This window comes from Bos grunniens, chromosome 3, assembly GCF_055505025.1.
Source record: "Bos grunniens cultivar Pamir isolate PY7600 chromosome 3, Bosgru_T2T1.0, whole genome shotgun sequence".
Taxonomy (NCBI): domain Eukaryota; kingdom Metazoa; phylum Chordata; class Mammalia; order Artiodactyla; family Bovidae; genus Bos; species Bos grunniens.
The window spans coordinates 94,725,034-94,747,115 of record NC_141167.1 but is presented as its reverse complement, the minus strand read 5'-3'; the positions used below and the strand labels follow the sequence as shown (position 1 = coordinate 94,747,115).

At 47.6% G+C, this 22,082-nt stretch overlaps 1 protein-coding gene across 7 annotated transcripts in view; it reads left to right on the top strand.

Annotated features, from left to right (window-relative positions):
• Nucleotides 1–22,082, top strand: part of IGSF3 (immunoglobulin superfamily member 3) — a 130,244-nt gene that overhangs the window by 87,883 nt on the left and 20,279 nt on the right. For 6 of the 7 annotated variants that reach the window (XM_086392065.1, XM_086392064.1, XM_086392062.1 and 3 more), the window contains 3 exons: nucleotides 8,152–8,562; nucleotides 12,221–12,628; nucleotides 19,011–19,496. In XM_086392065.1, coding sequence (XP_086248191.1) covers nucleotides 8,152–8,562; nucleotides 12,221–12,628; nucleotides 19,011–19,496 — 1,305 coding nt within the window. Of the gene's footprint in view, nucleotides 1–1,266; nucleotides 3,212–8,151; nucleotides 8,563–12,220; nucleotides 12,629–19,010; nucleotides 19,497–22,082 lie in introns of those variants that run through there. The other variant, XM_086392069.1, reaches the window with a different exon arrangement.

The following is a 22,082-nucleotide window of genomic DNA, read 5'->3' as shown; positions in this document are numbered from 1 at the left end:
GAGAGTGCATCCCCCTTAAGTGTTCTGATCGCTCCTTATCAAATATTTATGCATTTAGCACTTCATATTTTCCAAAGGCTTTGTGTTCATTTTTACTCTTTTCCTCACACACCCTGGTTGTTACTAGAGCTTTTATTTGGGCAAAGAAGAAGTGGAGAAATGCCAGAGGGCTGACCACGTGCCGGAGCATGTATTGGACACTTGGTGTAGATGGCCCTCAGTCACCTTTCCTGCAGCCTTGAGAAGAAAGTACTGCTTGCTCGTTTTATAAATGGAATATCTGAGGCTCCGAGAGATCAGGACTTGCCAGAGTCCAAAAACAGTGGGAAATAGGGGTGGGAATCCAGGTATGAACTTCATTCAAAAGCAGTTGGGGTGGATGAAAGGGAGACTTTGGCCTTTTTTAGACCATATCAGAAATTATCTTTCTTGGACTTCCCTGGTGGTCTAGTGGTTAAAATTCTGTGCTTCTACTGCAGAGGACACAGGTTGCATTCCTGATCCTACATGCTGCGTAGCACCCGCGCCCCCCCCCCGCCCCTCCCCCACATCCTTTCTGCATTCAGTTAATCTCATTTACAGAAGCAGTTTCTCTTTGTAGAGTGCTGTGTGGAGGTTTTTCAGCACCGGTGGCGGAAGCAGTAACTGCAGTAGTGATATCGGCTGATCTCCATTGAGCATTTCTGGCGTGCCCATCACCACCCTGAATGCTTTATACACAATAACGCTCTTCATTCTTAGTCCATGCAGTTCCACGAGGGGGTGCTGGGTTCACCCATTTTATAGGTGACGACACTGACACAGAGGATAAATAAATTACCCAGCGATCCATAAGGGGCAGAGGCAAGATTCAAATCCAGACAGGCAGTCTGGCTCCAGAGTCCAGGCTCTTAATTTTATTTTATTATGGTATTTTTCACCCCCTCTCAGGAATCTTCTTTGGTAACATATACTTTGATTTAATCCACCCTCTCTCTTAGGTTTACCATCCCTGAACCCCTTTAACAGATTCTCAAATTTGTTTTCTTAAATTGGAATCACAAAGTCCCTGTAGAGGTTCCTCCAGACACAGTTTGCTAATGGTGAAGGAGTTTAAATTGTGCCTCCTTGAACACCTCTATTTCGTCTCACTTCTGCCACCAGATGGCTCTAAGGCTTGGGGACACCAGAGCTCATTCCAGTGCTGGCTTCTCTTCTTCTTACTCTTCTTCCACATCTTGCCTCTCAAACCATGGATCCTTAACCCTGCTCTGGTGTTTTCCACAGGAACATCATCGCCCCACTGCCCGGCCTTTTAGAAGATGCTTTTGTTGAGTATGCTTGTTCGAACAGCATGCAGTAGAAACTCAGGGGCTGTTGGCTCGCTCGTGGCGGTCCTTGTATCAGCCCTCTACAGCCGGTGTCATCTGCTCCCAGGAAGACTGTGTGCTTTGTGCCCTAGACCAGTCCTTGTCAGAGCCACCGACTGACCTGGCCACACCACGGCTCTTTGTTTCTTTGAAATCCCTTCCGTGAGTCCAGGGTCTGTGACAGTGGCTCTCCCTGTCACAGTCTAGTGATAAACATGTTGTGGATCCAATTATTGACCATTCTGGATGCACGCTTCATGTTCCGAATGCACATCCATAAGGAAATCTTCAAGGAATACCATCACCCTTCCTGTCTTATTGATTTAGCTTAGCCTTTACTACCATTGAAGGCAGAGTGTGACACTACCAGGGGCATTTAAGCAGGACTTTTAAGCTAGTTCAGCATATTTGATTCTTAGCTCTTAATCACTTATTTTTCCTTTTAATTTTGAAGCATTGCTTTGCTTCCTTCTAATTTTCTTTAGCATCCCAAACACCCTCCAATTACATATCCCTAAATACAGAAGCAATAAGGGAAATGTCAGCACTCATTTTCCAAATATTTACAACCGTATCTTGGTCTGGCTATTAAATATTGCGCATTAAAATTGACAAAGCAATAAACAAGCTTCTAGGAGGACAGCCTCTGGTGTAGAAAGCCGACTTGTCAGTGGGTATATTCTGCGGGGATTTTGCTGATGGGCAGTTGGGATGAATATTTAATACCCTCTGGATGCTGCCAAATCCGTTTTCTCCAATTTCTTATTGCTGACCTGGCAGGTTGGGTGAGCTCAGGGCTCTTTTCTTTGACTTCCGTGAGTCCGGGGCCTGTGACAGTGGCTCTCCCTGTCACAGTCTAGTAGATGACAGGCTGTCCTGTCCTTCAGAGGGGTTGGCCCCTCCTTTCTTTCAGGAGGACCTGAGGTTCTCTTTCCATCTCGTGTGCCTGTGGCTTCTGCCCAGTGGGTGTTGAGAGAGGGAGTGAGCATGAGAGCAAGAGCCCTGGAGGAGCCCCCGGCCCTCCTCCTGTGCCTCGGGCCTTGTTGTCATGGTTACACCAGGTGCACCTGTTTGGAGTCAGTGAGCAAGGGTCAGTGCTCTGTCTGCAGACAGGTAAGGCAGACAGGGCATGTCTGGGTTACCCTAATTAGCTGTTTCTACGTCCTGACTTTTGCTGGTTTCTCCTCGCCCCTCCCTCCCAGTGCCTTCTACGAGCACGTTTGAGCACCTGCTGTGTGCCAGCTGCTGTGCTAGGTGCTGTAGCTGCAGTGATGGGTGTGTCACAGGGCTTGCCTCTCAGGCTGGCCAGAGGCTAGTCCAGGGGGTAGGCCATAGGGTTGAGCAGAGAATCAGTTTGCATGGGGGTGGGTGGCAGGAAGGAGCAGTACAGCTTTCAGGCTCAGAGTTGTGAATAAAGAACATCACAAGGGAGGCAGCAGTGTGCTTGTGACTGAGTCTAGGGTTGGGAGAGATTGGGTTGGCAGGGGCCAGGGGAGCCCCACTAATACAAGACAGCATGGAGCGTCAGAGTTCATGAAGGTTAGAAGCATGGACAGAGCAGACAGCCTGGGTTTGAATCTTGGCTCTACCACTTATCAGAAGTGTGACTTTGAGCAAGTATCTTTATAGAACTGGGGATGATAATATTTATTGCACAGGTCTGGTGAGGACCAGATAGTTAATATTTATAAAAGGCTTAGAGCAGTGCTTAGCACATAGAAAGGATTGCATAATTGTGCGAAGTAAGAATATTCTAAACCGGGCAGATAAGACTTGGGACCACACTCATTATGTTCCCCTTTTTTTAATAAGTTTGTAGTAGTCCCTTTCCTACTCTAAAATAAAATTCATGTCATCTTTAAGAATTGTTGCTGCTGTTGCTCATTGTTGTTCAGTCGCTCAGTGGTGTCCAACTGTTCGCTACCCCATGGACTGCAAGCACTTCAGGCTTCCCTGTCTGTCCTTCACCATCTCCCGGAGTTTGGTCAAACTCATGTCCATTGAGTCAGTGATGTTACAATGCCCTTATGGTGGCAGAATGGAGAAATTTTTTTAGAAGTAGTTTGTAATAAAGCAATTAATTCTAACATGTCAGTGCTTGGGGGCGGCTACTGTGGGAGGATAGGTCCCCAGTTCATGCTGCTGCCAGGCAGAGGCCCTGCTACCCACCCCATCGCTGTGTCTGGTTGTGTCAGTGGTACCACCTCTGAGCAGCACTGCTGTCTGGACCGGTTTCCAAGATCCTGAGCAGCTCATGAGATAATGCTGAACAAGGCAAAGGAAACCCCTCCCTTGACTTGCCTGCTGCTGCTGCTAAGTTGCTTCAGTCATGTCCTGCTCTGTGCGACGCCATAGACGGAAGCCCACCAGGCTCCCCTGTTCCTGGGGATTCTCCAGGCAAGAACACTGGAGTGGGTTGCCATTTCCTTCTCCAATGCATGAAAGTGAAAAGTGAAAGTGAAGTCACTCAGCAATCCCATGGACTGCAGCCTACCAGGCTCCTCCATCCATGGGATTTGCCAGGCAAGAGTACTGGAGTGGGGTGCCATTGATTTGCCTAGCATATGTTAAAGCTATGGAAAAAACAAAAAGTATTGTGTTGATAGCAAAATGAAAAGTGCTAGGTACTAGGCACAGAGTTTTCACTTCGATGAATGTCATTTGAAAGTCACACGGGACACGAGGCAGAGACCTGTTACACAGAGTCAACCCAGGTTGGTTTACAGAATCTACTGGCTTTAGTCCATCTCATATTCTATAGCCCCCCGCTGCCCCCACCCGCCTCAATTTCCCTGGTGTCCCTGAGAACATTGCTGTCCTGTTGAGAACTGTTACGTGGGGAGCCACAGGTAGGCCCTAAGCTGGGAGCAGCGAGGTCCTGTCTGCAGCCTAGGAGGCTCTCCCTGGTGAGACTGAGGCTGGCGTATAAGGTCTGAGAAGAAGACAGGGGCTCAGCTAGGGTATGAGCACGAGGAGGGAAGGGAGGGGGGCTAAGGTGGTGGTAAGGCTGTAGGGACTCTCAGGTGTGGTAACTGCTGACTGGCAGGTGCCTTTGCCCCCTCCTTTCTGTTTTTGGGGATTGGGGGAAGTGGGTTGCAGAAGTCACTAGCCTTAGTGTTTTGTTTTAATTTACTTATTTTTCTCTGAGCTGGATCCGTTGCTTTGTGAGGGCTTCTTCAAGTTTGGTGGGCAGGCTTCTCATTCTGGTGGCTTTTGTTGCAGAGCACAGGCTCTAGGTGCATGGCCCTCAGTGGTTGCAGGCTTCTGGCTCAGTAATTGTGGCACAGGGGGCCTAGTTACTCCGAGGCATGTGGAATCCTCCCAGACGAGGGACTGAACCTGTGTCCCCTGCATTGGCAGGCAGATTCTTATCTACTGCACCACCAGGGAAGTTCCCCTCCTTTTTTGAAGATGGATGGGATTTGCACATGCATGCGCACACACACAGCACACACACACACTTCTCCTGCAGCCGTTCTTCACTCTCTCCCAGTCTCCTGGCTGACTTACGTCCCTCAATTTGAAAAATCCCTGCTGTCCAGCTACTGCCCCCTGTAGTCCTAACATGACTGATGACTGTCACAGATCTCTAACAAAGACAGAGCCATCCCTCTCTCCTTCTGCTCCTCACTGCCTGTTTGCTACCCTCTGGCTACTGCTCACACCACTGCGCAGAAACTGCTATCTCCAGAGTTCCCTGCAGCCACCTCGGTGCCACACCTGTGATTTCTCAAATTTGGTGCATCAGAATCACCTGGAGGGCTCCTGAAACCGCAGGTCTCTGGGCCCCAGGCACAGGGTTTGTAAGTCAGTGTCTTCACCCCACGTGATGCTGATGTTGCAGGTCCACAGGTGATCGGAGGCCTCAGATGGAGACTCTCCAGGTACAGAAAGAGCCTTTCTCTCCAACAGGGTACAGTCCAGCTCTGGGAGCTGGGAAGTGCCTGGTATCTGTGCAGGCGTGTGGGGTGTGGGAAGGATCTGGCCTGCAGCCTCTCACCCATCTTCCTACCTTTTCCTCCTGCTGACTCATGGTTGGGGATTAACCAAGTCCTCAGCGTCTTTTCTTTCACCTTTGTGTTTACTGCCTAATTCCATTCCATTCACTCACGCAGCTGAAAGGTTTCTCAGGCTTTCAGGTGCATTGGAACCACCTGGGGATCTTGTTTAAAAAAAGACAGAGTCTGGTTCTGGAGGCCCGAGGTGGGCCCTGTGCATCTGCATTTCTAACAAGCTCCCAGGCGACACGGATGCTGCCAGTCCATAGACAGTACTTTCCGTAGAAAGTGTGCAACTTATGATTGGCATTTCTTGACTTAGTAGGGAGCTTTGAATGTGGGATTGAGTCCAGACACCAAAAAGAAAGGGGAATGGTGAAAACATCCTGCATGTTTATTCTATACCAGGCTCTGTACTAATTTCTTTCTATAGAATATTGCTTTTTAATCTGCACAACATTCCTCAGAGGTGAATGCTGTAATGGTTCTCACCTTGCAGATGAAAATGCCTCCGATTCTTAAGGGGGCTGGGCTCTCCCCACCTCCATGGAGGAAGGTGGTGCCGGCTGGCCACACATCGCCCAGGGCAGTGCCAGTAGGATGCGAGAGTGTTTCCTAATTACTGGTGCAGGCTGCCATCTCCCCTGGGCTTCAGGAAAGGTCCTTCCTGTCCTTGAGACGCGAGAGGAAATTCAGAACGTAGACACAGAGCTGACCCCTTGCCCACCTGTCAAACATGCGCCAGATTTCAAAAATGCCTCTCTTTCAAGCTTTTCCACACTTCACAATATTTTGACGTGGAAAGGAGAAAAAAAAAACAGAAATGCTTTGAAACATTTCTGTTCCTTGGATTCTTGTTCTCAGACCATGTGACTAGTTGAAGTTTAGTCATAGGAATACAGTTTAACATATGCAGTTACTATAGCAATGGAGGTTTCCTTAGTAACAGTTGCAAAAATAATCTGGCCCCAATTAATAATACATTTTAAATCTCTTTCTGTTCTACACTGAACAACCCAGTTTTTTTGGCCAAGCACCAGATAATTCAGGTGGTGTCATTTGCTCTGATATAGATATCATTTGCATGCAGTGAATCGGGTTGGAAAGGAATGAAAAGGGAGCTGGTTGTTTCAAGTATTAGAGGGATCGGATCTGAAAAGTCGACTGGCAGGCTAACGTGAATCTAGTTTCCAGAGCTTGGGTGCTTGTTGGTGAAGCCTGCCCTGGATTCCAGCGCCCTGGAGGACTTTGTGCGTTTGAAGAAGGGAGAAGGCAGGAGAGTGGGCTTGTTGCCCAAAAAAGATGAAACCAGAAGGGTGGGGTCGTGGCCCAGGGGATTTCTCCCAGGTTATTTCAACCATGTGTGTTGATGCCTGGAGAAGGTCTGAGGTATGTGAATTCAGCTTTGTGAAGACTGTCACCTGATTTAGCACCGGAAGACACAGCCTGAGAGTTGCTTTTGTAGTCATGGTATTGTGTATGGTCTCTGCTGTACTTAGCTTGCTGAATCCTTTCAGTCACTCAGAACCTTTGTCTGTGGCTTATCTGGGTGTCCAGGTGACAGTCTGGAGCTTTCAAAAGTTTCAGTTGCCTTGGGGCATGGGACTTGGACCTTGATCCTACCTTTCCACTCTCAGCTCTAAGAGAACCAGCCAGCTGGAGCTGACAGAAGAGACCCAGGCATGACCAGTGGACTCAGTCCTGTTTCTGGATCAAGAGACTGATCGGCAGGGATGCTGGAGACAGGCCCAGGCCAACCTGCCCTGGCCTTCCCTCTGGGCAGACTCATTGGAGGAAGCCCAGCTTGCTCTCCCTATCAGGGTCTGTGCCTTGTCCTGAGTTTCTTTCTTAGCTGATTTGGTCCTCAACACACAAAGTATAAAGAGAAGGGTGAGGATAAAATGATTCTTTTACTTTTAGCTTCCTAAGGGAAACTCGAAATTGTGATTTTTTCCCCCCACTTTTTCAGTAAGGGGAGGATGGTGAGTAGGGGAAGCAGAGCCAAGTATAATAATGATGAAGTGGGTGAGATCTCCAATTACCTTCGTAAGATATATTTCATTAGACCGTGGCTTCTTGCCACTTTAAAGGAGAGCATGGTAATTAATTAGGTAGGGTAGATCAGGAGAGAGGGGAAGGGGAGGCTGGAGTTGGCTCTGTTCTGTCCCATTGTTCATCATTTTCTTCTCCACCTTCTCCTTCCCCCTCCCCCAGGAAGAGCACCCCAGCATCCTCCCACCAACTGCTACCATATTTCTCCAGCTCACTCTCATTCATTCATCCACTCACCCACTCATTCACTCACGTATCCCAGAAAACAGTGAGTGAGTGAGTGCTCTCTGAAGCCCAAATCTCAGGGTGCACTGATGAGACCATCCCCACGCAGGACCATCTTATTCTTCAGAGCACCCCTACCTTTAGCCTCATGAGGGACATGGAGCAGGCATACTCTAAACAATATGAACGGTTGGAAGCTGTTAAATTTCTTCAGCAGGAAAATGCTATGGGCAGGTGTGTGTGTTTGCCGAATCTCCCTGGAGGCTCTGTGATGGGGTTAGCAGCCAGGAGAGACAGTGAGGACCTGAGCTGGGGGCGAGGCAAGGCAGAGGAAGGCAGAGGCTGTTTGGGATGAGATGGGGTCCGTGCTGCTGTCCTTATGCTGAGCCATGCTTTGAGGGAAGCCCATCAGTGTTGGGTCCTCTAGGAACTGTGCTAGACGGGGAACCTAGAGGCAGGACCTGGGACAGGCCACATTTCCAGGAGTATGCGGTGATTCTGCTAAAGCGCCCCCTTTTGCTTTGCAGTGACCAATTTGCAGGTGAGCAAATCAAAGCGGACCCTCACCCTGGTGGAAAACAGGCCCATCCAGCTGAACTGCTCAGTCAAGTCCCAGACCAGCCAGAACTCCCACTTCGCTGTGCTCTGGTATGTTCACAAGCCCTCGGACGCCGACGGCAAGCTCATCCTCAAAACCACCCACAACTCTGCCTTTGAGTATGGCACCTATGCCGAGGAGGAGGGCCTGAGAGCCAGGCTGCAGTTTGAGAGGCACATGTCCGGGGGTCTGTTCAGCCTCACTGTCCAGAGAGCCGAGGTCAGCGACAGCGGCAGCTACTACTGCCATGTGGAAGAGTGGCTGCTGAGCCCCAACTATGCCTGGTACAAGCTGGCAGAGGAGGTTTCAGGGCGCACAGAGGTCACTGTGAAGCGGCCAGGTAAGAGCAGGGGTGCAGCCCAGGCAGTGGGCTGAGGGCAGAGAGACTGCCTGGGGGCGGCAGGCTCTACGGGGCTCATGTTGGATGTGAGTGTGGCAGAGTGTCATCCTAGCGCACTACGGGCCCGCCCGCTTTACCTCCTGGGTCCCGGTACTGATGGCAAACTCAGAGACGTGTTCTTGACTCTGCTATTGTAGACAGCATCTTCAACAGGGAAAAGCCCAAGCGACAGATGGGGGTCACAAGGTGCAGCAAGGCAGGGTCCCTGGTGCTCCCGGATCTCAGGCTGGTGCCAGCTCCATACCCAGGATTCCTGCCTGGAAGGGATTTTCTGGTTTCCTTCATCTGCTTCCCCCTTCTTCTTTTTCACCCAATCCCAGCCCAGGAATGAGCCTTTCCTGTGCGAATTGAATCACCCCTTGACCCCTCTCAGATCCTGTAAGTGTAACCTTTATCCTGTTTATACTGTGCTCCCTGGTAGCCGTGTCTGACCTCTGCTGGCACACTTCCAGGGAGGGAGCGCTGACTGTCTCCGCCCCACTTAGTTCCACTTCTGGGTGGCCCTGGTCCTTAGAAAGTCCCCTTCCCTGTAATTTCCCTCTCAGGTGTTAGGTCTGCCCCAGAACAACCCAAGATTAGTCTGAGTCATACCCTTTCAAATATGTGAAGGGAACCCCTTCTCCTTGTTGAAAAGTTCTAGTTCTTTGTGCTTTTCACGTAATGTGGCCTTAAGCTCCCTCTCCATCCCTCATTCCTGCATGCCCTATAGTTCACTGTTAACCACAATCTGTGGTTCCCGATGGGCTGTGGGATGCTGTGTTGCCACCCTATGCCTTTGTTTATGCTGCTGTCTCCTGGAGTGCACCTCCCCTGTCGCTTCTCCCTGTCTTTACCCCATTCCTAAGACTTCACTCAGCACCTCTTCCAGGAAGCCTTCCCTGGTTTCTCCTATGTCACCAGGGGTTCCATAGAAAATGCATAGTATAATAATTGTTTTCATTTCTTCTCCACTATACTGTAAACACTTAGAGGACAGGTGCTGTGCCTTTGGATCTCCAGCCACTGGCATGACACCCTTAGTAAATATTGGTTGAATAAGGAATGAATGGTTGCTTTCCCTGATACCCTAGGGCCTTTGTGCTTGTTATTCTCTCACCCTAGAACATGTTAACCATAGATGTCCATCTATCGCATTCTTCCTCAGGCATTCCTAGCTCATTTTAACTGAAATGACACCCTAATCACTCACTGGAAAAGACCCTGATGCTGGGAAAGTTTGAGGGCAGGGGGAGAAGGGGACGACAAAGGATGAGATGGTTGGATGGCATCGTTGACACAATGGACATGAGTTTGCTCAAACTCATGTTTGCACATGAAACACGAGACAGTGAAGGACAGGGAATCCTGATGTGCTGCAGTGCACGGGATCGCAGAGTCAGGCCCGACTTACGACTGAACTACAACGATCTCTCCATGTCTCCTTTCTCCAGCCTCTTCAGAGCACGTCACGACCTGAAACAGCTCTTTGTATATAAGTCATTATGAACTGCCTGTTCATATTTATACCTGTGGACATTCGTTTATCATCAGTTATTATGTGTTACTTGTTTACTATTTATATATTCAGAGTCAGTAGGCGGGAAGCCCCATGAGTGAGCACAGGTCCTGTTTTCCTCACCATGCTATTCTCACGGCTTATCTCCCAGGAGACCTCCATAAAAGTTTGTTCTGGAAGCAGATGCAGAAGTCCATATGTGGCCTGGCCCAGGCTGAATGCCACGGGGCCGGTCCCCTCCTTTCCTCAGGATACTGTATTTGTCAGGCCACCCCGATCCTGGGATTCTCATCTACCTCATGGTCCACTGCTTCTGAGGCATAAAACAGGAAGCTCCAGTCTAAACGATTCCTGTTGGTATTTCCAGTGACCTATGCCCTGCCTTCAGGCCAGTCCCTGGGGCTTTTGAGAACTGAAGCTTGCCATTAGGCCTGCAGATGTTCTCCTGGGTTTCTGTTCTTCGTGTCTGTTTTCAGTTCTGACCATTTTCCCCACTGGGAGGTCATGTTCACCCCTCCCCCCCCATGTGTTTCCTCTTAGTCATCATTCCGCCTTTCCCTTTTCTCATTTGTGCTGAAACTGAGAAGTTCTTGGTACAGCCTAAATTTATCAAGGGAATTTCCCTGTTGGGGATTACAGACTCTCAGCAGCAAGCTAACTAGGGCACAAGGGCTGTAAGGATCCTTGTCAAAACACAGCTAGTGAAATCTCTGTTTGTGGGGAATATTAACACTATAAACAGAAAACTCACAGGACATAGATTAAAACAACACATTCCCCTTTTTCAGTTGGATTAAAAAAATTTTTTTTGACGTGGGCCATTGTTAAAGTCTTTATTGAATTTGTTATAGTATTGTTTTTTGTTGTTTGCATTCTTGCTGTTCGGTCATGAGGCATGTGGAATCTTAGCTCCCCAAGCAGGGGTTGAACCCGCACCCCCTGCATTGGAAGGTGAAATCTTTACCACTGGGCCACCAGGGAAGTCCCCAGTTGAGATTTTTAGTTTGTATGTTTTTCTTTTTTTCCCCTTCTCTACTTCTTCCAGTACCCCCTACCCCCCTTAATAAGAAAGCATACACTCATAGAACTTTTGGAAAATACTAAAAAAGCACAAAGGAGAAAATAATCTTTCAACCCCGAGACAACAAGAGTATGTATATATTTTCAGAGATTGGTTATTTAAAATATAATTTCAAAAAAATATATAAATTTCAGTTGTTTTTTAAAATTTTTTGAACTTTTATTACAAAAGTGGAATAAATGTGCCTTATAAAATATTGTGACAGTGTTGAAGTGGAAAAGTGAAAAGTGAAAGTTCTTCCCCCTCCCTGACTCAGGAGGTGTTCTTTCCAGGGGCTTCTGTGCATTTACAGTTTCATAGCTTTTTAACCCCTCTAGTCCAGAGAGGCTTTTTGGGCCCTTTTGAAATTGCAAGGATGCCATCAAAGCGTACCATGTTTAATGACCTTTTTCTCCGGAGAACAATCTGATTGGCTGAGGTTTCAAACAGCCATCCGTATCAGTCTTTTCTTTACTGATGTTAGATCAGTTCTGCTCCCATCTTGAGAGGAAACCCTTATGGTCTTTTTGTTGTGTTTTTTTTGGTAGAGAAAGTAAGAACTGCAATTCTTAGGACCAACTGGTGTACATATTAAATTGGCCTTCCCCTGCTGTTCTTCTGAGGTTGATGGCTCAGCATATTCTAGCCATAATGTGGTCAGTTTTAAAAATTTGCTGTTACTTCTAGCAGGGTTCTCACCATGCCCTTTCCATCTCTGCCCTGCCACCCCCTCCAGTTGTCCACGCTCCTCATGCTCTGCTGTCACTTGGACGTGGAGTCATCTACCGTGCATGCTTGTCCTCTCCTAAGCATCTGAATCTATGAGGTTTATAAATTTGGGGGCAGCTGCTACTGTAACACCAAATTCCTTGAAACTCAGGAACTCAGACCCATGATCAAGAACTGAAGAGTGTTCAGGGTGCACGTGTGAGCCTGCTGCTGTCCTGTCTTCGGAAGGCATGCACTCACGTCCACTGGGAAAGGTTGCGTGCAAGTGGCTCGTTGTTTTCTGTTTGGCAACTTCTCTTTCCTCACTTATGCAGATAGCCGCCTGAAGCTCAGCCAAGAGCAGGGCAACCTGTCGGTTCTGGAGACGCGGCAGGTGCAGCTGGAGTGCGTGGTCCTGAACCGCACGAGCGCAGCCTCACAGCTGCTGGTGGAATGGTTTGTGTGGAAGCCCAACCAGCCAGAGCGGGAGACTGTGGCCCGCCTGAGTCGCGATGCCACCTTCCACTATGGAGAGCAGGCAGCCAAGAACAACCTGAAGGGCCGGCTGCACTTGGAGAGCCCTTCCCCGGGTGTGTACCGGCTCTTCATCCAGAACGTGGCTGTGCAGGACAGCGGCACCTACAGCTGCCGTGTGGAGGAGTGGCTGCCCAGCCCCAGTGGCATGTGGTACAAACAGGCTGAGGACACCGCTGGCCAGATGGCTGTTCGCGTCACTCGACCAGGTGAGAGTTAACCTCCCCAGGCCTCCCCTCCCTTTGGTGGTTCCCCTCTGTGATAGTTTATGCGTTGCATAAAATTAATTTCAAAATGAACCCATTGTTAATTAAATTAATACAATTAATTAGTTACTTGCAGTTAAATGTATGAGCATTTACATTTTACACGTGCACTCACAAGTGTCTGAGATCTTTTTTCCCCCTAGTGAGTGAAAAACTGCACATCTGGCTTTGGCCTAAGGTGATTCCATTTCTTAACTAGAATAACATTTGTCACTTATTCCAGAGCCTGGAATATTTTTTAAAATTTATTTTTAATTGGAGGATAGTTGCTTTACATTATTGTGTTGGCTTCTGCCATACAACAGTGTGGATCAGCCATAGGTGTACCTATGTCCCCTCCCTCTTGAACCTCCCTCTTATCCGTCACCCATCCCTCCCCTCCAGGTTGTCACAGAGCACTGGCTTGAGCTCCTGGTGTTATATAGCAATTTCCCATTAGCTTACCTGTTTTACATGTGGTAATGTCTGTTCAATGTTACTCTCTCCATTCATCCCACCCTCTTCTTTCCCCGTTGTGTCCAGAGTCTGTTCTCTAGGTTGCCATCTCTATTTCTGCCCTGCAAATAGGTTCATCAATACCATTTTTCTAGATTCCATAGATATGTGTTAATATATAACACTTGTTTTTCTCTTTCTGACTTACTTCATTTGAGTCAGTTCTGGTGAAGTGGATGAATCTAGAGCCTGTTATACAGAGCAGTGCTCAACTGCTTCAGTCGTGTCTGACTCTTGGGACCCCATGGACCTCTGTCCATGGGATTTTCCAGGCAAGAATACTGGAGTGGGTTGCCATTTTCTTTTCCAGGGGATCTTCCCGACCCAGGGATCTAACCCTCATTGTAGGCAGTCTCCTGCATTGCAAGTGGATTCTTTACTTACTGAGCCACAGGGAAGCCCATATATAGAGTAGAATATTTTCTTTTCAAAGAGTACATTCAGATTCAGACAGGTGGCAAAAATCTTGAAACAGTATAATCATGTGGTTCTGAAAATTCAGTTTGTGGATTTTCAGTGGAAAAGAATTGATTCATATGATTTAAATAGAAAATGAAGTAGCTGTAGCCTTTATACTCTCACTTCCTAATAATTTTATTGGTGCTAATGACTATTCTGTGCAGCCTCATGCTTTTCTTTATTGTTGGTTCTAAAGTACCCAAATGTGCATAATTACTGGGTAGAATTATTGTTCTATATTCAAACACATAATTAAAGCAAAGATGTGCAGGATTCCTGTGTCCTCTGAAACACCATGTCATCACTCATTCCTATCAGACCACAGGTCAGTTAAGGACAGGCCCCTGAAGGACATGGGACAGAAATGCACTGGGACCTGTATCCAGAGGAATGTTTTGTCTTATGTTCTCAGCATCCCAGGGTTCTGTTTGTGGTCACTGGCGCCAAGGGAAGCTTTCATAATGCTTTCACATCTAAGTAGAGCAGCTCTTTTTGTTGGTGGAATCCTGGAGCCTCATGGTTATGCCCGCCCCACACATCATGGCACACACTTCAGCGAGCAGATACAGCCTTTGTTATAGAAGAGGACATTATCTCTGTCCTCCTGTCTTGCCTAAGCTGGAGAGGGAATTGCCTCTGCTTTGAGACGTATTTCCCATGAGCTTTCTTCCCCTTTCCCCCTTGCCTTGAGTGCACTGCATGTCTTTCCCCAAAGACAAATGGTAGATGCAGCAGCTGAACACCGTCTCCCTCCTCCTCCCACCCATTTTGTAGATCCCCACATGAGGCCCCAGGCGGCATGGGAGGAGGCAGCCAGCTGTATCCCTCCCAGCCACAGGGGGGCAGTTCATGTTCAGTCCTCACCAGGGCCCTGAGTATGGGTTTTACTCTGGAGAGAACTGAAGCCTAAAGAGAAGTGTCACGCTGCCAGCGTGTCGAGCAGACCGAGTGGTTGCCCAGGTTTCCTTCCTGCCACGCTGTGTGCTCATAGTGTGGCCCCTAAGTCTGCAGCCTCGAGTCCGCCTCCTGTTTAGCCAGTTGAGTAGCCCGGATCAACCAGCTGCCTGCCTGCCTGCCTCCCTTCCTTCTCCGATTATATAAGGTGATCATACTAATAACAGCATTTGGAAAATAGAAAAATACAGTTTTGAAATAAAAAATTATCTGTAGGGACTTTCTTGGCAGTCCCGTGGTTAAGTCTCCGAGCTTCTACTGCAGGGGGTGCTGGTTCGATACTTGGTGGGAGAACTGAGATCCTGCCACATGGTGTGGCCAAAAAAAAAAGTCTGTAATCTCACTGTCTGTATATCTTCATGGACTTCCCTGGTGGGTCAGTGGTAAGGAACCTGCCTGCCAAGGCAGAAGATGCAGGTTCAATCCCTGGGTTGGGAAGATCCTCTGGAGAAAGAAATGGCAACCCACTCCAATAATTCTTGCCTGGAGAATTCCATGGACAGAGGACCCTGGTGGGCTACAGACCATGAGGTCGCAAAGAGTCAGACACAGCTTACGAGTAAACAACATATCTTCATATTCCCTCTGTGTGTGTCTCTCTCTCTAAATGAAGTCAGCATCTTACTGTTTCATGTGATTTCCCCCCCGGCCCCAGCATTCTTTTGTGAGTCTTTCCCCCTGTCACTGAAAACATTTCATGACCACCATTTTTACTGCTTGCCTAAGATTCTTTATGTAGATGTACCTCAGAGCTTTTTTTTCTGATATAAGTTGAACATATAGAAGATTGGAAATAAAAGAGCTCTAAGAGTTGAGTTAAGAATCGCCTTGCATTGCTTATGAAATATGGAAACTGAAGGAACTCAGTTCAGATCAGTTGCTCAGTTGTGTCCGACTCTTTGTGACCCCATGAATCGCAGCACGCCAGGCCTCCCTGTCCATCACCAACTTCCGGAGTTCACCCAGACTCATGTCCATCAAGTTGGTGATGCCATCCAGCCATCTCATCCTCTGTCATCCCCTCCTCCTGCCCCCAATCCCTCCCAGCACCAGAGTCTTTTCCAATGAGTCAACTCTTCACATGAGGTGGCCAAAGTATTGGAGTTTCAGCTTTAGCATCAGTCCTTCCAAAGAATACCCAGGACTGATCTCCTTTAGAATGGACTGGTTGGATCTCCTTGCAGTCCAAGGGACTCTCAGGAGTCTTCTCCAGCACCACAGTTCAAAAGCATCAATTCTTTGGCACTCAGCTTTCTTCACAGTCCAACTCTCACATCCATACATGCCCACTGGAAAAACCATAGCCTTGACTAGAGGGACTGTTGTTGGCAAAGTAATGTCTCTGCTTTTCAATATGCTATCTAGGTTGGTCATAACTCTCCTTCCAAGGAGTAAGCGTGTTTTAATATCATGGCTGCAATCACCATCTGCAGTGATTTTGGAGCCCCCAAAAATAAAGTCTGACACTGTTTCCACTGTTTCCCCATCTATTTCCCATGAAGTGATGGGACCAGATGCCATGATCTTATTTTTCTGAATGTGGAGCTTTAAGCCAACTTTTTCACTCTCCTTTTTCACTTTCATCAAGAGGCTTTTTAGTTCCTCTTCACTTTCTGCCATAATGGTGGTGTCATCTGCATATCTGAGGTTATTGATATTTCTCCCAGCAATCTTGATTCCGGCTTGTGCTTCTTCAGGGTGGGACTATTGCTGAATAGATTAGTAGTTGTGTTTGGTTCACCAGGGGAGAGGGGAAACCACATTCCTCCCCCAGAGCAGGGACCACAGATCAGAGTCACTGGTCTAGGTCACAGCTTGGAAGTATCAGCGTGACCTCTGGGAGGGGCAGGGACAAACTTTTTTCTTGTAGCTTAAACATGGGAAAGTAAGGAAAAGAGTGTTAAAGGCTGATCAGGGAGATGGTTTCGCCTCTTCTACAAGGGGACAGATGCAGAAAACCAAGTTGGTAAAGAGGCATGTTAAGGGGACTGGGCTTGTGGGAAGGTGAAAATTAATTTTATTCAAAAAACTTGTGTTGAGTGATTAACATAAACAAGGCATTTGAGTGTTAGTCCCCTCCAGGCTCCTCTGTCCATGGATTCTCCAGGCAAAATACTAGAGTGATCAAACCTGGGTCTCCTGCATTGCATGTAGATTCTTTACCTTCTGAGCTACCAGGGAAGCCCCTTGAAGGGGCTCCGAAAAATTGTGAGCCTTAGACTAGAAGACAGAAAGGGAGACTAGATGGAAGAGGCCCTTCTGGGGAACTGAATGTTCACAGCCCCTTACCACCTTGCCATGATGGGTCCAATGCCTCACTCGGGCCAGCACAGCCTTTCTCTGTTGGCACATCAGCTGTGTTCCCTGGAGGGATAAGCTGATGAGTGAGACAGTTTGAGTTGCCTGCAAACCTATTTCCTGTCCTGCCACTTTCTGCCCTCTGGCCCCTGCAGCGTTTCCTGCCACCACCATCACCCTCTCCCCACCGTGCCCCACCACGCATCCCTGGTGATAGCTGGGTTGATGCACCATGTGCATCACCTATAGCTGGTTCCTAAGCTTTGTGTCCAGTGGCGCACATGAGATTCCGTATGTGCAGAGAGGAATGTGGAGGGGCTTAGCAGAGCCCCAAGGGAGTGGCGGTAACTAGCTTTGTGTTCACCTGCAAGCCAATTCAGCCAATTCATTGAAAGCCTAGGGCAGCACTTGGGAAAGGCTCCTATTTGGTCGTCATCCAAGTAGAATCTGATTCAGTCTATTTTTGTTGATGCTACGTTGGCATCTTGCATGAGCATTTCATAAACAGAGCCAAAGGGAGGAGGTAGGGAATGAATTACACGTTTAGAACCTACTCTGCTGCTGCTGCTGCTGAGTCACTTCAGTTGTGTCCAGCTCTGTATGACCCCACAGACGGCAGCCCACCAGGCTCCTCTGTCCCTGGGATTCTCCAGGCAAGAACACTGGAGTGGGTTGCCATTTCCTTCTCCAATGCATGAAAGTGAAAAGTGAAAGTGAAGTCGCTCAGTCGTGTCCAACTCTTAGCGACCCCATGGACTGCAGCCTACCAGGCTCCTCCGCCCATGGGATTTTCCAGGCAAGAGTACTGGAGTGGGGTTCCATTGCCTTCTCCAGAACCTACTCTAGAGAGCCCAAACCTGCAAAAGAAGCAGATAGAGCCGTCTGGTGGCATCTGTGGGATACGACTTAACTTGTTCAGTTATCTCTTAGTGGTTGGACTGCATCTCCTACGTCCATTGAGAGGACACTGTCCATGTTATCCTCCTGGGGATTCCATACTCGGGGTAAGGAGCCCTTTCAGGTTTATTGTCTGTTGCTTAGCTTCATTCCTTGGAGAATGTTTATCTCCTTGGGTTTCCTGTGTTGTAGCCAACAACCAACATGCACACAGTTTAAATTCAAAAGCTGCTAAGGGGGTGAATTCATTTCCAAGGGCCATCATAACAGATTAGCACAAACTTCGTAGCTTCAAACAACAGAAATCTGTTCTCTCATAGTTGTGGAGGCTGGAAGGGTGAAATCAAAGTGTTATCAGGGCTCTGCTCCCCTGAAGTTCCTAGGAAGAGTCCTTCCTTGTCTCTTTCAGCTTCTCATGGCCCCATGTTCCCTGGCTTGTGGCTACATCATTCCAATCTGTCTCTGCCTTTCTATATCCTTCTCCATGTGTCTCTGTGTGCCCTCTTCTCTCCTGATATGTAGGCCTGCCCCAAATCAGTTATGAGCACATCTTAACTCAAGTATGTCTGCAAAGATTCTATTTCCAATTAAGGAAATTCAGAGAGTCTAGGTGGACATGACTTTGGGCAGAAATCTATTCAACCACTACAAGGGGTCACAGTGAAAAATCTGCCCCTCTCCCTCTGGATTCCTATAAGCATCCATGTTACCAGCTCCTTGTGAATTCTTCCACAGATATTCCAATCAAATGGAATAAAATGTATTTTCTATTTTCTTCCATGGGGCTTCCCAGGTGGTGCTAGTGGTAAAGAAACCTACCTGCCAGTGCAGGAGATTCAAGAGAATGCGGGTATGATCCCTAGGTCAAGAAGATCCCCTGGAGTAGGAATTGGCAACTCACTGCAGTATTCGTGCTTGGGAAATCCCATGGACAGAGGAGCCTGGCAGGCTACAGTCCGTGGGGTCACAAAGAGTCAGACGTAACTGAGCATCTGAGCACACACACACATATTCTTCTGCAGAGTGATGTGTGGAGTACACAGCGTGCCGTACTCTAACAGTTTTTCTTGAATTTCCTTCCTCCTCTCTGTACACGATGCCCCCTCATTCCTTTCAATAGAGGCGTGGAACTCTCTTGTATGTTACTGTATTCCTAAAACATATTTAATGGTGGACATTTAGTTGTTTTGAGCAGAAACTAAAACAGCCTCGTCTCCCCCAGATGCTGCCCTGCAGGTGGACACAGTGGTCCCGAATGCCACGGTGTTCGAGAAGGCAGCTTTCCAGCTGGACTGTAGCATCGTGTCTCGCTCCAGCCAGGACTCCCGCTTCGCCGTGGCCTGGTACTCCCTGAGGACTAAAGCTGGAGGAAAGAGGGGTAGCCCTGGCCCAGAAGATGGGGAGGAGGAGGAGGAGGAGGAAGTGGAGGTGGATGAAGAGGAGGACGAGGACCCCACAGAGCGGACAGCCCTGCTGAGCGTGGGTGCAGATGCTGTCTTTGGCCCAGAGGGTAGCCCCTGGGAGGGCAGGCTCCGCTTTCAGATGCTCTCCCCGCTCCTCTACCGGCTTACCGTGCTGCAGGCCAGCCCCCAGGACACGGGTAACTACTCCTGCCGTGTGGAGGAGTGGCTGCCCAGCCCTCAAAAGGAATGGTACCGGTTGACCGAGGAGGAGTCGGCCCCCATCGGCATCCGCGTTCTGGACACAAGTAAGTTTTTTAAGTTTTCAGGGGAGGGTGTCACTGTTGATTCTAGCTGTCTGGAAGAAAAATCAGAGCTTGATGGGGGATTGCTAAGCCGTTTTCTTGGCTGTTATGGGCATTTAGGATTTGACACACCAGTTTAAGTAACTGACTCTTGATTGCCCTTGTGGGGAAAAAAAATGGTGATAGGAATTAAAGTGATCATATACCCTCTCATCTTTATAATAAAGTTGATGCTCCACCAGATTAAATTTTAGTTAGATTTCATTATACATGTATATATTTGATGAGGGTGAAAGAGGAGAATGAAAAAGTTGGCATAAAACTCAACATTAAAAAACTAAGATCATGATATCTGGCCCCATCACTTCATGGTAAATAGATGGGGAAAAGGGGGAAACAGTGACAGATTTTATCTTCTTGGGCTCCAAAATCACTGCAGGCAGTGACTGCAGCCACAAAATTAAAAGATGCTTGCTCCTTGGAAGAAAAGCTGACAACCTAGACAGTGTGTTAAAAAGCAGAGACATCACTTTACTGACGAAAGTCCATATAGTCAAAACTACGGTTTTTCCAGTAGTCACGTACAGATGAGAGAGTTGGACTGTAAAGAAGGCTGAGCACCGAAGAATTGATGCTTTTGAACTGTGGTGCTGGAGAAGACTCAAATTGAGAGCCCCTTTGACAGCAAGGAGATCAAACCAGTCAGTCCTAAAGGAAGTCAACCCTGAATATTCATTGGAAGGACTGATGCTGAAGCTGAAGCTCCAATACTTTGGCCACCTGATGCGAAGAACTGACTCATTGGAAAAGACCCTGATGTTGGGAAAGACTGAAGACAGGAGAAGGGAGCAGCAGAGGATGAAATGGTTAGATAGCATCACTGACTCAATAGACATGAGTTTGCACAAACTCCAGAAGATAGTGAAGGACAGGGAAGCCTGTGTGCTCCAGTTCATGGAGTTGCAAAGAGTCAGACATGACTTAGCAGCTGAACAACAACAACCATGTACAGGTATATTGTTAGATGTTACCTTGTGACTCATTAGAATATCCAACTTAGTCTCTCTTTAGCAAATCAGCAACATAAGGGGAAGAATCCCAAAGAAAGGCAACGCCAAAGAATGCTCAAACTACTGCACAATTGCATTCATCTCACACGCTAGTAAAGTAATGCTCAAAATTCTCCAAGCCAGGCTTCAGCAATGCGTGAACCATGAACTTCCAGATGTTCAAGCTGGTTTTAGAAAAGGCAGAGGAACCTGAGATCAAATTGCCAACATCCGCTGGATCATTGAAAAAGCAAAAGAGTTGCAGAAAAACATCTATTTCTGCTTTATTGACTATGCCAAAGTCTTTGACTATGTGGATCACAATAAACTGTGGAAAATTCTGAAGGAGATGGGACTACCAGACCACCTGACCTGCCTCTTGAGAAACCTGTATGCAGGTCAGGAAGCAACAGTTAGAACTGGACATGGAACAACAGACTGGTTCCAAATAGGAAAAGGCGTACGTCAAGGCTGTATATTGTCACCCTGCTTATTTAACTTCTATGCAAACTACATCATGAGAAACGCTGGGCTGGAGGAAGCACAAGCTGGAATCAAGATTGCCAAGAGAAATATCAATAACCTCAGATATGCAGATGACACCACCCTTATGGCAGAAAGTGAAGAGGAACTAAAAGGCCTCTTGATGAAAGTGAAAGAGGAGAGTGAAGAATTGACTTAAAGCTCAACATTCAGAAAACTAAGATATGGCATACAGTCCCATCACTTCATGGTGTCAGGGAATGTTTAACAGGAGGATTCCTACATGCTGTTTCTCATAAATCCTCGGTTTCCTATCGGTTTTCTGTTGTCAGAAACTAGTGGAACAGCAAGATGCTCCCAGGACTGAGGTCATTACGTGAGACAGGCTTGAATCTCCTTCAGTAAACATTCTCTTTACGGCAAAACTGCTTAGTCTCGATCCCCTTTCTTGAGATATGGATTGTCTCCTGACCTTGTGACCATTATTAATCCCTTGCTCCCTTGGTAACAGTTGCTATATGTTTGGTTTTCTGACCTTTATCATTGTTGAAAGAAGTTTCTTGTACAACAGCCTATATATACTCACAGAAAGATCATTAAAGCACCTTTGCTCCATCAGAGCTTGGGTCCCCGGGTCTTTCTTTCTTTCTTTCTTCCTCTCTCTCTCCCTCCCTCCGGCTCTCTCTCTTTCACTTTCTTATCATGGACTCCAGACCACCAGGTTCCAGTCCATTAAAGGACCCCAACAAGTGGCACCCAGAACGCGGACACTGGTATACGTGGCATTTTGGACGGAGTGACTCCAGGCTTATTGAGGTCAGGGCCTATTGAGGTTGGTAAGTACTAAGACACGGGTCAAACAGCTGGAAAGCCCCATTATTTCTCTACTTTACTTCACCATTTGTTTAAAGCAGGGATTTTTGGTTTCGCGTCAATGAATAGAGGCTTGCTTTCAAACAATGGTTAAATGTAATCCTTGGTTCCCTGATAAATGCAGTTTTGATTTAGAAATTTGGCACCAGGTCAAAGAAAATGTTGAACGAGCCACCAGGCAGGG